This window comes from Cygnus atratus, chromosome 1 (genome assembly GCF_013377495.2).
Source record: "Cygnus atratus isolate AKBS03 ecotype Queensland, Australia chromosome 1, CAtr_DNAZoo_HiC_assembly, whole genome shotgun sequence".
NCBI lineage: Eukaryota > Metazoa > Chordata > Aves > Anseriformes > Anatidae > Cygnus > Cygnus atratus.
The window spans coordinates 115,410,474-115,425,861 of NC_066362.1; the positions used below are offsets into that span (position 1 = coordinate 115,410,474).

The 15,388-nt window shown below is 40.0% G+C and overlaps 1 protein-coding gene across 1 annotated transcript in view; it reads left to right on the plus strand.

Annotated features, from left to right (window-relative positions):
- Nucleotides 1-15,388, plus strand: part of ABCG1 (ATP binding cassette subfamily G member 1) — a 56,820-nt gene that overhangs the window by 25,386 nt on the left and 16,046 nt on the right. The window contains exons 3-6 of the mRNA XM_035545896.2: nt 8,278-8,395; nt 9,140-9,272; nt 10,585-10,635; nt 14,681-14,826. Of these exons, the coding sequence (XP_035401789.1) occupies nt 8,278-8,395; nt 9,140-9,272; nt 10,585-10,635; nt 14,681-14,826 (448 nt within the window). The remainder of the gene's footprint in view (nt 1-8,277; nt 8,396-9,139; nt 9,273-10,584; nt 10,636-14,680; nt 14,827-15,388) is intronic.

The following is a 15,388-nucleotide window of genomic DNA, read 5'->3' on the forward strand; positions in this document are numbered from 1 at the left end:
GAAATCAAATCATAGGCACCCACACGAGCAGAATTCAAAAGCTGCTTTAAAAGTTGGTTCTCAACATTTAGCTTTTGTTTAAGATCTGACCTCCCAAAGCTTAAATGGAGTTTTCAGGCTTCGAGGTGTTCTGGTTAAGTGTGAACTGAGTGCTACAAGAAAGTGATGTATTCTTGAGCTTTTATAGCTTGAAGCAAAAACTCCTAGAGGTTTGAACTGCCTGCGGTTGTCAGAGTGAGAAAGAAGTGCTAAATACTAATGATAAAGCAAAACCACCATGCCTGTTACATTTGTACTTCCTGAAGATGGGCAGGATGCCCTCCTTGATATGTTTGTAGGAGCATCTTGGAGTGCCATGCCAACTACAAGATTTTGAATGTGCAGTTTGTGTGTTTAATTACTGCAATCGTGCAAGCAAATGGAGTACTATGATCAAATTGACATTTAAGAAATACAGAAGAAGTCTTGGTAACCATTTTGTTTGTGACTGATACTGAAATCAGCCATGACTTTGTTGACAAAGGATGAGATTTGTCCCGGCATCTAGAGATTAAGTGTCCAGTGCAAGCTGTGACCTGAGCTCTCACTGTAGGTGAGAGAAAGAGGCTCTCTTAACCCTTCCCTGAACAGGAATGCAAAATAGGTGGAATTAATTACCTGTTGGGGGTGCCTGTCTCTCTTTATTGGTAATAAGTGGGCCCTGAACAATTAACTTAGGTTAGGTGTCAAGCTTCTAGGTGCACATAATGAGGTAAAATGAACTCTACGAGATCAGCCGTAAGCGTGGGCTAAGCTCTCCATCTGAGTTATGAATAATCAGTCCCGTGATCACTAAGTGGGAAATGGGCTGTGGATCAAGAGCGATACCTTTCAGCTACATTAAGAAATGCAGTTTAGCCTACCACAAAGAGATTTGCTACCCAGTGGATTTTCTTCTTTCTTTTTGGTAAAGCACGGAAGACATTATATTCCTGGGCTGAATGGAACAGATTCCTCATTTTTGAGTTGGAAAGGACAGAAGCATTTGATCTGATTACTTCAAGCACTTGCTTGGCTTTTCTGTCCTCTCCGTCCTGCTGTCTAGGTGCCTGGCTTGCTGTTTTACAGGCATTTACATAACGAAGGTCGTTTCTCTGAGGCAGGGCACAAGAATGCATTACAATTGTAAATTCCATTAATTGTTGTAAAGCAGAGCTCAGAGCTTAGACAATGGCAAATCCTATTGTTCTGTGTCCCTGGGATAGGTGCGAATGGAATATAAATATACGGATGTATGGATTCTGAAGTACAAAAATGATTCAAATTATTCAAATAATATCAATTGATACAGATAAATTTCTCATGTGAGAACCTAAACCTTGACAAACTCAATCCTTACCACCAAGAAGAAAGCACGCTGTACTCAGATTGTGAGTGAGGAGCATGGTGCCCTGGCTGGTCAATAGCAGAATGAGAAATATCCAGAAAACATTGCCCTGACAGTATGTCAGTTCATGGAAACACCTTGGCTTTGAACTAACTTCGGTTTAGTGAAGAGCCCCAGGTATCTTAATCTTGTCCCTGGGAAGTGATTTAATTGTTTTATATTAAAATACAGCAAGCAAGCAGCCCAGTTTGGAATGAAATGGTTTGAATGGCGTAGCATGAATTGTGCACGGGGGCTAGTTGCATTTAACTTACAAGTCCAATTTTTGTTTCAGAATGAAAAAGAAGCCTCCAGATATGGATTTGATGGTGGTGTAAACTGCCTGCAATGTACCCAGCTGCTGCAAGGGCTGTCTGACCTCCCTGCCCAGCCTGTCCTGCACACTGTGCCTCCTGGTACTGGCAGTGGCATTCCTGCAGCCCGTGCAGCTGAGAACAAGCCCTGTTCTTTAAATTTCCTTGGAGTGGTTTCCAGGTGGATGGGCTTGCTGTTCTCGCTGGTTGTGCCAGCTCGGAAAGTGATAGGAAGGTGTCCTGGGGAGAGGGCAGAAGGACGCTGACCCCCTTCTTGAGCAGCAGCATCTTCTGTTGCTGTAAGCTGCTCCTGAATCTCCATGCACCAAACAGCCCAAGCCCAGAACCTGGCCACCGCCTTGCGATGGCTGCGAGTCAGTCTGTGCATCTCCTGGCCTATTTACAGCTCTCGTGTTTCCATACACAAACTGGGTAGCTGGATGACTGTAAATCATCAAGAACTAATTTACATGCACAATTAGGTTATTTATATGCAAAGAAGAGCAACCTGCATCTCTTTTCATGTACAAGTGTATGCATGCATTCACCTTTGAAATATGGTCATGACACACTAAGCTGAAGACATTCACTGTCACTGACTTCAGTGCTCTGCAGCTGCAGCCTGCTGGTCTTCTGTAAGCACATACTTGCTTATGGGGTTTATTTTCACTCAGGGAAGGGTGATGCAGAAGAAATCAAGCACTGGGAGAATGAGTTACAGCACATGGGACAGCGATACAGCAGAGCTGTCTCTAACAGCTCCATGGGAATCTCTGCCACTATTTGCATACCCTTGCCCTGCAGGGATAAAACTGTTAGATGACGTGGACTGGCATAGTCTCTATCAGGAAACATGTAGATGTTTTGCTATGGTGCATGTAAATGTTTTGCCACTATGTAGTGGCTTCCTCTCTGGAGTGGGAACAAGGATCGAGAGACACAGGTTGTGAATAACGGTTTGCAAAGGATTGGGCGAGAGTTTTTGTTACTATATCTACTCCTAGGTGTATGGAAGAGACTTTTTGCTGGTGTAAAAATGATAAAGAATTACGTCTCATAGATGATGCTTTATTGTATCTACAAATGTCTTTAGTATATATCTGACCTTCGACTGTTTCCTCCATGTGTGTGTGTCTCATCTTGTGCTTCTCTGTAGAGTATCTGCCAGCATTCCCCAGCTGTTCAGTTTTCTGCTGTAAATCTAAAGAATTTGCAAATGAAATATTTGCAAGATTTCATGAGGATGTTTTCCTGGATGGAATTCTGCAATCTCCTTCTCACATGCACGTCACTAACTTTCCCTTTAATATGAGATACAGCATCTGTTTTGCCTGTTGTGTTGTTCCGCAGTAGGTAATTCAGGGAGTGAGTGGTCTTTAGCCATCAATGTGTGGGTATAATGGGGCTGAGGGGCAGCAGCAAAGTCGTGGTTCTGCTAGGAGCCTTTTTCCTAATAGGAGGACTCCTTACTGCTGCCTCAAGGGGAAAGATGTGGATGTGGGGTCTTGATACCACTTTCTCTTATTCAGGTTTTGTGTTGGAGAATCCCCTGGGTTTCGGCATAGTTTTTTATTTATTATTATTATTTATTTAAATAAGAGGGAACAAAATGAAAATTAAACCTGAATTTCAGAATAGCAAAATGCAATGGAGTTTCTTTAATGCAACAGGGACGGTATAGAGTGACAAGAAACTCCTGAGGTTTCTGCTCAGGATTTAACAAACCATTGTATTGATGGTAGCGTAAATGAACAGATTTGTGTATTTAAATTGCTGTTTTAAAAGTTAGTTGCTTGTTGAAGGTATTGAAATAAGGCAGGATAGTAACACAGTACAAGTGTCTTCTGTATTTCCAGCTGGATGTTTCTGAGCAGTAGTAAATCGCATCTTGTCCAAAAAAGCAGCATAAAAAGACATAGAAATACAGTCCTTGTATTCGAATAAAATAGTGCACTTCTTTTTACTTTGCTGCAGGTAGGAAGTGTGGACAGAGTAGGCTATAATGACTTTGGCTTTGACTTTTAAGTGCCCGGTGCTGCTTATTTTGTAGCTTGGTTTTCAGTGGTTTCTACTTTTGCCACGTTTGAACTGTTTGAATTGAAATTTCCCACCTTACTTATTTGCAACAGTAAATTTTCTGTGAAACCTTTGAGTAACTTCAGGCCAGTGGTAGTTACAGGGCATCAACAGCTATTTCCTTCCTTCAGAAGAGCTTGTTTTGAAAGAGAACCAGTTCAGACGTATTGGGAAGGACAAATCCTGCTCTAATTGCAGCAAGCAGGGAAATCCTGCTGGGCCCACTGGGAGCTGAGGCGGGCTCTGTGTGCCTATTGATGGCTGCAGAATTAGGCCAAGATGCCTAGAAACTTCGAGGAGTCTGTGACATTTCTCCAAATACCAGATGAGTATATTACTGGTAATGAAATGCAAATGAATGAAACATTTTAATCAAAAACTTAGAGGTAGTATTTACCTGAGGATATTCACTGTAAGGGTAGGAGTTCTAGTTACATTTTTTTTTACTGATTCAGACACATTCTTAAGCATGTGCTCCTATCCTAAGCATGGGGAGGGGGAGGCTTGCTTCTCTTCAAGATTAATCATAATTTTTGGAAAATGATAAAACTAAATCTCTCCAGAATTCCTTGTAGAATCCACAAGGAAGCAGATTAAACCATCAACATAACGTCTCCACTGTTGAATCCATTAGCAAAAATTTTGGTGAGTTAAGCAGCAAAAGCTCCCCTGGCATCTTCATCAAATAAAAAGGTCACCCTAGATCAGCTCATGAACAAGGGGCTGCTGTGGGCTTTGTGCTGCAATCACACAGCAAGGGAAATCCATCTCTTGAATAGGCATCTGTTCAGGCCAGTCATGTGTTTCTGGCTCTGAATCGGGTCCAGTGTCACAGAGCTTGGGGTTTGCTTTCCGTGGGAAATCCTGACACAGAAATAAACCACTGTCGTTTCTCAGGAGAAGCAGTTGAACTTTGGAATTTAATGTTAGGTGAAATTAAGACCAAAACATTTTGCATTACCTGCATTTTCTGTTTCAGGTTTGATTCCTAATTTTTTTTAATCCTTTTTTTAGTGGGTTGGATTGAGAAAGTTGCTAAGCAGTTGTTCTGGTTGGTGATGGTTTATTAATGTTCAGTTGAAGTAGTCCCTGAAAACTGGTACGTAGGTTCTCATGGGCATAGGACCTGAAATATATTTTTAAGGGTGAGGTCACAGTAACTCTGGGAGGGGACATTGGAAAATGAGCTGGACCAGGTAAACCGGGACTGAAGGTGGTCGGAAACTGCTAATATACAGCAGAGGGATATAAAACAGTCCCCGTGCTTTAAGAATGCAATCTCCTTCAAATGCATAATCTGTTTCTCGTGAAAGACATGTGGCCCAATATAGTTTTAGGTCAAATGATTCAGTTGCAGATTAGCCTCAATATTCTGAAAGAGAAGGCTGTAGTTACTTATGGTCTTTAATTCTTGATAAAGGATTATACTGGGCACCACACTACTGCTACAATATGAAATGTTTGGGGGGGTTGCTAAATTAACCTTTGTAATAGACAGGCTTCTTATGCATGTCCAGTCAAAAGAAGAGAAAGCTTTGAGTTGGTAGCAATTTAGAATGCCAGTGATTGGGATTGTGATCTAAAATTATTTTTTTTCTTCTTCTTCTTAACTGTTTTGCAAATGAGTTTCAGAGACGTGTCCCATTCTGATTTAAGCATTGTGTGCAAGATATTTAACATAGAAATCCCCAACAGATGGGCAGAAACAAGTGCAGGTGATGAGGGGGGAAGACAATATAATTAAAGGTAGCCTGATTGTCATTTGTGAAGTATTGTTTGGAAAACTGACTTTCATGGATGTAATTTTAAATCTCACAGTCGTGTTGCGAGAGGAAAGTCTTCAATTTTAGGTAAAGGCACATATGTTGGTACATGTTTTTGGATGATGAGTGTGTGTTTCAGGTTGTATCTCCCTTACTATTCACGGTTGTACACATTCCTTATGCTCCCCTATAAATTTGTGCTGTCACGATCTTAGCCCTCATTATGAGCTACTACTGACCTCCTACAAGAATGCTTTCCCCTGGTAATCTGGGTCAGAACAAGGCCATACAATAGTTGTAACAGAGAATTATGTGAATGTGAATTTCCATCATTTTGAACTGCTTTGTGGGGCAGACAGAAAACAGAGAAAGACACCAGTGAATAGTTTACCCTATACACTACACGTGGGATCCAGTCAAGGAAATCCTCTTCCAGTGGAAGTTAGTAACAGTCCAAGCTGGCCAGCTTTTGACAAACGTGAGCAAGAGATTCCCAGCTGCATATCATTTGTGTGTGTGGTGGGTGTGTGCATAATGCAAACAAGTGCTGGTAATGTCTAATGCTCGAGTCCCTTACAAATCTAATAGGCTTGGGAGGTAACTGATTCTCATTGGACTTAAGGGATAGTATGAAGGACTTTATTTCTGTAGATCCAATTTAATAGATATTGTCATGTTTGAAAGGTCTGAGCTCTTCCTTGTGCTTTTCCTTCAAATCCCAGTTTCCAAAAGATGGCGACGTTGGCATGAGGAACGAGGTTGTTAGACCTCGTTTGGGTGCCGGGGACTTCTTTCTTCCAAATAGATGCTCCTTTTGACAGATTCTTTGTGCTTTTGTTCTTAGGACTTGCCCCATCAGCAGGCAATGTGAATACACTGCTGTTTTCATACCTGGGATATCTCGGTAGCTTACAAAGCGTTGCTTCATTCAGGTCCAGGGCAAATTTTTAGACTGAAGGATTAATGTTCTAATTAAAAAGGATAACACTTGAGTAAACCATTGTTTTGATACATTTGTTCTTTTTGTTGTTGTTGTTGGTCTTGGTTTATTTTTGTGTCCACTGCTTTCCTCCTGGGCTGGGGAATGCTTAGAGAAGAGTATTGGATGTGGATTTTGGGGATCCCACGGCAGTGTAGGATTCATGTTCTTGGTGTAAAAGTTTGCTCTCTGGCATTGGAAGTGTATGAACAGAAAATAAAGAAGAAATTTTAAGGAGAATGCTAAGTGGGGATGAAAGGAAAACAAGAAATGATGGAGTTAGGAAGAAAGAGAAATCAGAAGAAGACAATCCGTCATTCATTGTCTAGGAGCTTGCAGACAAGGTGATTTTTTACAGCATTTCAATGTTCCAGCTACAACCTGTGCTAATGATAATCACAGTGCTGGGATTGTTTACCTGTGGAATATAAATGCTTCCTGAGTATGCACCAGTGTGGCAAAAAGGATTGCTGAATCCCAGCACTGTGCGTGAATGCATCTTCCACCCTTCCATTTTTGAGATTATTTAATTACAGAAACACTTTCAACATACAGCAAGATTGTTTTTTGACACCTTACTCATCATTTTTTTATGATTAGTTTAATTAAAAGCGCTGGTCTTTAAAGTGAAGCAAGCAAGCAAATAAATAAAAGGGAAAACAATTCTGAAAAGTTTAAATGCAGGTCAGGGCTCTCTCCACCCTCCTCACCTACTCATTACCCCATTAATCCTCCAGAAATCACTAAAGGAAAAAGACTTGCTCTAAATCATAAGTGGAGAGGACAAATTTGTGAATCATTATTACAGATCGTAATGAAAATCCAATTAACCAGAGATGTTTGGCAAGCAACAATCTCATTTTTACTGCACTTGAGTTTTTCAGATGTCAGCTAACTAAATGGCAACCTTTTGCTTGTTTTGCTTGCCAAAAAATGTAGTAAACTTTTATCTATACAGATTCCCTGATTCAGTAAAATGCCTCTCCGCAATAGTGAGAAATTGTGCATCAGAGATCTTGACTTCCAGCACAGGAGAGCTGATGTGTTAGAGTGTGGTATGCCTCAAATTGTGCATTGTGCAAGAAAAACTGGATGTAACTAACTCTGAATCTGCAATTCTCATGGGAGTCCAGTTTGTGTATGCCTACAGAAACTTGGAGTTTGGGGCTTTAAATGAATGTTGATTGATAAAGGTCATTTTCAGGAGTAAGGTGAGGTGTTTGAAATTTGTGTTGTAGTTATTCTAGAACAGCTTTGCCTGAGAGCATGATTGTTGTGGCTTGATCTTCTAAAGTGTTTTGGTGAGAGGGCAGAGTTTTGGTGTTGAAGTTGCTGTGATTGGAGGATGCTCTGCTCCAAGCCTGTGGAGTTACATAAGCTGTGGAGTATTCTGTTTTGTAACTGAGACACAAAGCATCCTAAAATACTCTGAGAAGGCAATTAGAAAATGGCAGCAAGGCTTATCCCTGTGTGAAAATTTTCCTAGAGTGAATGAAGAGTGTGTGTGCTTATAAATGGATTCCTGTGATCCCATCATACTATTTGTGCAGTGGGAGAAGACTGCCACTCTCACTCAGAATTTGGCTTTCAGTAGTTATTGCAATGTGCTGATCATAATATCAGCCTCTCAGTACATACCCACTAATGCCTAATTGTTGTAATTTTTTAGCAGAAATAAACTTACATTGTCCACCAGACATGAGTATGAAGGATTCAGTGAACGTTTTGTTCTTCTTTCAGGTTATAAGACCCTTTTGAAAGGAATTTCAGGGAAGTTCAGCAGTGGAGAACTTGTTGCCATTATGGGTCCTTCGGGAGCTGGGAAGTCAACACTCATGAACATTCTGGCAGGATACAGGTCAGTAATGTGAAAATCCCAAGTAAGATAAGGATCACCTAACCTGGTAGTTCCTTGGAGACAAAAGCAGAAGAAATCTTAGCCAGTGTTTGTAGAAAATAAGTATTACACAGATTTTTATTTAGATTCTCATTGCTTCTATTTTTTCTGTTTTTCCTGTTCTGGTTACTTGTGATTTACCTGTTAACAAGGCAGGTTCAAGAACAGGAAGCAATTTAAAGTCTAGAACACCAAAAAGATTTCTCTTTTCTAGCTGTAAAACAAATCTGGCTCTAATGTTTGTGATATTTTAAAATCACATCTTATAAACATTTGAAAAAAGCCCCTTTTTAATCAACACCTTCATAATGTGGATGTCTTCTAGACCAAACTGCAACATGTGAAATGACTGTGGTTTATCATCCTGAATCTTCTGGTTTATGGCTAACTATGAGGTGCTTCTGTGTTGTTGTCATTAGGGCATAAGGAACAAGATAGAGAAACTTAATAAATTCACTTCAATATTTTTTCAGACATTCATGCAAGACAGCACACATTTTGTATTGGATTGAAATTGTCAACAAAATCACATGAAGCCTCTTAAGAAAGAGAAAATAATCATGAAATAAATTCATTTCTATCCACCGTATCAGTTTTATTCCATACTAGGCAATAATTATTACCTAGGACTTCCACATAATGAGGACTGTGACAGCTCAAATGAAGGCAAGATTCACCCCTGGTTGTTTTCTTGGTTCATTTCAGAGAGACAGGAATGAAGGGAGAAATTCTCATCAATGGACAGCCTCGTGACCTGCGCTCTTTTCGCAAAGTCTCCTGCTACATCATGCAAGATGACATGCTCCTTCCTCATCTGACTGTCCAAGAAGCTATGATGGTGATCGTTGTTTCTGGCTGTAATTTATCTGAGCAGGAGAAAATGGAAAATCTCCAATTGTTTATTGCACACGTACTTAGTAATGCCACTAGCTGTTAGCTCTATTTGATCCTGCTCAGTGGAAGTGCCTAGACTTCGATGTTCCCTTGAATTCCATTTCAGGCCCATTCTTCTATGGGTTGTCTGAGCTTCTGTTTTATTGCCTTCAATTTGTGACTGGTGTTATGATTTATAAGAAGGCTGTACTAAGTAGACCTCCTAGGCAATGGAGCCTGCAATTCAATGCAGAATGAGTCTTTGTAGGAAGCATCCTTTTTCTTGGGTGGTGGTGAAGTATTCTCTTTCCTTTCTCTCCATCTTCCATGCTCTGACTGAAAAGTTGCTGTTTTGACTTCAAGCTTGATCTCTCTGCTACTAAACTCTTACATGACTAGTCTGTAATAAAAATAGTGTAAAATTTCTTCAAAAAACAGCAAGAACAGAATAATCCCAAGATGTACAGGCAACATAAATTCTTTTTGTTGTTTATCATAGCATCAAGAGATTTATTAATTGACCAATCAATCTAGAAGAGCCTGTTGCTTAGTTTGAGAAATAAGGCTAAGGTTACTCATACTGCATGCCATCATCAGTCCACAAATTTCACTGTAGTCTTGGCTGTGCCTTGTGTGGCTAATTTCCTGCAGAGGCACTTAGTGAGGAATGTTTTCTCTTTTGTTTATTTGAACATTGTAGTCAGAATCCCATAGGACCACTTTTGTAGAAGTAGGCCCAGATGGTACTTTGTCTAATCAATCAAAGCTCTGACAAAAATATTTATTTAACTTAATAATTACTTTTAATTACAACTTAAAATTAATTTGTTAATTATTAACAAATAATCACTTATTTTTTTCTGTACTCATTTGTTGACTTCCTAGAGAATGGCAGTTTTTTTCGGTTATCCTCATGACATGGAGGAAGCACAGATAAACTGTGATTCCAGCATTGCCTAGGATGTTAGTGGCTGTGCAAAGACATGAGTCTCCCATTTTCCTCTCAAGTTCTTTAATTTGAAAAACAGCCTTTCTTTCTAGTATGATTTTTGTCGGATGCTTGAGTGATTGCTTAAGTAAGGTTGTACTGTTACCTAAAGCAGAGACATATATGATGCTTGTGATTTGAACTTTATAGCTCAACTTAAACCTTCCCTTCAGGGTTGGAAGAGGTCATTTAAATGGTACATTGGGATGTTTTGACTGAGACTTCCACTCTAACTGGTTGCGATGCTTCAGGCAAGTTTAAAATTAAATTCCATTATGTTGCATTCCAGGTATCTGCTCATCTGAAACTTCAAGAGAAAGATGAAGGAAGAAGAGAAATGGTATGTATACTATCCATCAAAGTGAAGATTTTGGGGGTTGTCAAAGAGGTCTGTGAAGTGAGCTCTCTAAAGCTGACATTTTTTATCTAACACTGAATTGCATTGGACTTGTAATGATAGAATAAATCATAACCTCAAAGTTGACAGGTATCGTTATGAGTGAATGCATAGTACTGACTGTATGAAAGTTGCTTTCAGTGAAGCTGACACTGAGAAGATAATTGCAAAAGATGTAGTGAAATGAATTCATGGGTTTTGTAGGATTCCTTTTATTGTCCCTTAACACTTAGATTCTCTTACATGCAGGTCGGAGGGCTCAGGCATTCTTGTGTGTGGTCGTGTCTGGCAATAGTGATTGTAGGCCAGCTGCAAAGTTCACCTTTCCAAGGATTAATAAAAAATTCAGTAGTTCTTGCAACTGCTGCAGAAATTTCTGTGCTCATGTTTGAAATCTTTGATCATTATGGCTGTGCTGGTGAGCGGTGAGATATTGTTCAACTGGGCAGGCTAATGAAATTGCAGTTAAGATACGGGCTAATGTATTTTGAATCTGTTTTAAGTGACCAAGGTTTGGGTATGTAAGAAGCCAGGCTGAAACGTGCATGTATCTTTTCAAAAACACTGGGAATGAGTTGCACAATTTATTCTTGCACATTTGCTGTATTGTCTAGCTGTGTCCGTCATATGACTTTCCTGAGTGGGAGAGAAGCCAAGGTGATGTTTTTTGGCTGTGGAGGCTTATAACCTAGCTGGACGTGCACTAAGTATGCTCCTCTCAGCCATCTGACTGCCGTGATTCCTCCCCATCATTTGACCTTACACAGTGCTGTCTTTTTAAAGAAAATACCTTGGAGGTGTGCAGCTAGACAGAAAGGCTTCTGACAGGTTAGCTTGTGCATGAGAAGGCTTTCTCAGCTGAATTTGGTTACCTCAGTTATACTTACAAGGGTTGGAAGTGTAACCTTTCTCCACGTTTATTCTGCATTTCAAAAATCTAGGCTTGTGTATACCTACGGCCACTCAGAGCTCAGTTGTCTGTCTGGGCTTGGGTGGAGATAGCAGGAAATGCTGAACCATATGGGAGGAACAGTTCAGTGCTGCAAGGTATGTTTCAAAACAATGTATAGCTGGGGAGCATTATGCCTGCAGCTTAAAATAAAAAATCACGGCACTGATGAATGTAGAAATAATTTGCATTGCTGAGAGATTCATTAAAATTGAACCTGTAGCTCAGAGGGTGTTTGGAAGTGTTTTTGCTGGCTTCAAACTATGTTTCAATCCAGTGTAAGACAACACCAACGAGGAGACGGTAATTATTCTCTCATAGACTGCCTCCTCAAGGCAAAAACCTCCGTAATTTGAGAGTTATGCTGAGTGCTAGTGGGGATTATGTGATAACATGGCCCATGGCTAAAATTGAGACTTACCTTCCAAGAAAGTTGGCTGCTCCTTCTACCTTCATTATGGACTTGTATGTTACTCTATACAGCTTTTTTCCTGTCAAGTTCAAGTTTTGGGCTTTCCATGGCTTTTCAGCGTACTCTTTTTCGTAAAGATAAAGAAGGATCAGTTTTTCATTTTGGTGCATTTTGTGCTCCCAAAGTCATACACTGAGGAGACCTTCCATGGGCAAATTTGGTAATGGTGCAGGTGACTTGGAAGAAGCCACCTTACAGGACGCAACTGAAATAGAATCATAGAATCATAGAACGGTTTGGTTTGGAAGGGACCATATATGACCATATATGATCATATAATACAACGCCCTGCCATGGGCAGGGACACCTCCCACCAGACCAGGTTGCTCAAAGCCCCATCCAGCCTGGCCTTGAACACTTCCAGGGATGGGGCATCCACAACTTCTCCTGGCTAAAAAATAAAAGTCTGCAGAATGAAGTAGGAGATGAGCACATCTGGTTGAGGCCTGACCTTGACTTGTTGGACTTGAGCATTTCAGAGGAGTATCTTATTCTAGTAAAAGATGCCTCTGGCCATAGCTGGCATTTCTAAGCAGAAGTTTATAAAGGAAAGGGTGGAAACACTTCTAACCTGTCTGGTGAAAAGCATACCCATTGCCTGCAACATGACAATTATGGCAACTTCAAAGTTAGGGCAGCCATTTCCATGGCTGCCTTTTGTCCTTACTTATTTCCTAATTGGAACATTATAAATCTCCTCAATCTCAGAGAATCTGTGGAAATCAGAAAGAACTGTAGAGGGGGAAGCGTACATGAATCAACATATGTTTGGTAGGTTAGGATTGCTTTGATTCAGTCAAGTACTTTTTTCATAATAAGCCAAAGACACTTTTTTAATTGGAAAAAATGTCTATGTTTAGAAACAGCTGTTACTTTTTTTGTACTTTGAAAGTCTTAATTCATTTGCACTTAGAAAGTTAGGCCACGCAAGCTAATTCAGCTGTCATACTGTCAGTGTAACTACAAACAGCTCTTCGAGGAAAAGACTGTGTTGTATGCATTTATACAACAACTGTTAGAAGGGCACTCATTTTAGTATTACTGGCCTGTACTGGAATAAGTCATTCATTTTATTGCTGTAAATTATAAGGTAAATGTTTATCATAGATAAATTTTATGAATTTATGCACTTGTGTTATCAGGATTACAGATGGTTATTTAAAACAGTCAGGGACAAGTGAAAAATCTCCAGTGAACTATACTTTATATTTCTAGTTGGTTTATCTTGTGCTGCCCATGTTCTGTTCACCCTGCCTAGAGTTGAAGAGAAGGAAGTAGTTGGGTTCTTCTCTCTGAGAACGAGGGTTGGTGAGTTTTGTTCTTTTTCCCTCCTTGTGACTAAGAGAGGCAGCTCCCAAAAATCAAATCAGGACAAGTGACTATGATTTTATTCTATCATTCTATTAGGAGGAAATTCTTCACTCAGAGGGTGGTGAGGCACTGGAACTGGTTGTCCAGAGAAGTTGTGGATGCCCCATCCCTGGAGGTGCTCAAGGCCAGGCTGGATGGGGCTTTGGGCAACCTGGTCTGGTGGGAGGTGTCCCTGCCCATGGCAGGGGAGTTGGAACTAGACGATCTTTAAGGTCTGTTCCAACCCAAGCCATTCTGTGATTCATTCTATGATTCTAAGTGGTTGGTCTGACCAGTCTTTATGATGTTAACGGCCCTGTCTGGAAAACTGCCTCCACCCAAACATTACTTTAAAAAATAACAAACTCCTTCTCCTATGCTTTGATGAAGTGTTATATATCTATGCTTCCTTTCTGCCCTTTAAGTGGTTATTTTATTAATTGCATGAGCAATATAGCAATGTAGCTTGGATTCAGCCATTTTTATGTTTGTGTTTTACTGGTGCCATAGAGCTATTTTGCTCATAGAGGGCTACAAGGTCAGATCTACAATCACTGAAACAGAAAAATTCATAGCAGCTGGGATTGTTCTTTTGTTCCAAAGACCCTGGGACAAACTGTGCCATTCCTGAGGCTGTGCCTTGAGGAAATCCCAAACATCTGAGAGTATGTGTGACAGCTGAATTGGCTCTGAGGAGAATGAAAGCACTTATAATCAATGACCACACTTTAAAGAGTAGACTTTGAAGAACAAATATGAGAATAGGTCATGACTCTATAGAAACTACTGATTTGTGTTATACAGTTTTCCATTCCCTTGTAAATACCAACTAGAAGTTCTAATGAGAGAAACTTGTTGGTCTTGCTTTATAATGAGTTCACATACAGCAAAGGTCTTTGGATATCTATGCCATATCCCAGAGATACTGTAAAAGAACTGATTTCCACTCCATTTTCACAGGAAAGGCTTTCTACTGAGATGGGTCGTGTAGGAGAGACAAGTCAAAATGTTAAGTGCTAGGCAGTTAAGCCCTGCTGAATCTAATAAATGTTTAAGACCCACCTTTCCTATATTATATAGAAATAGGCTTAGGTGTATATATACAGAAATAAAGTCAAGAGCTGGTTAACATTCACCATGAAAATCAGTGATACAGTAAAGAGGCTCTTCTTTTCTCCTAACAAATTAAATGACACACATTTTTTTGTTTCCTCTAGGTAAAAGAAATATTGACAGCCCTCGGTTTGCTAACATGTGCCAATACGAGGACTGGAAGTCTTTCTGGAGGCCAGAGAAAGCGTCTTGCCATTGCTTTGGAGCTGGTGAACAATCCTCCTGTCATGTTTTTTGATGAACCAACCAGGTATTTCAAGGCCAAAAAATAAGGACTGAACAATACTGCTTTATGTGGTAGAGCAGTGCTGCAGAAAGATTATTCACCTCTAAGTCCTTGGAAAAGGCTCATTTTGTATTGCCTGCAAGTACTGAGGAAGGCCCAAAGAAATCCTTTGATTTGGGTACTTAGTGTCTCGGTCACTGCTGTAATCAACAGACCATGGGACTATAAATAATATTTAAGGGAGACACAAACTGAAACAAGAAGGAAAAGAGAGAACTAATTGTTTTCAGATTGTGGCATGTGAATTTTCTTTTTCAAGCAAAGATAGCTTGAGTATAAGCATTTTGAAGACTGACTTTTAGTAATCAATAGAGCATATTTAGGATCAGATTCAGCGATCAGTTTAAGAGGAGGCTGGGAGAGCTATGAATATGTATCTTTTCATTAAAGTTGGGCACATTTAAATCTGTAGTCCTAAAACGTAGAAGTCCCTCAAGGCAGCTTTGAGAATACTCCTATTTTTCATTTTCGGGCATGTTTCCAACTTAATTAAAAGACTGGTGGAGAAATACAAGCATAATGTTGG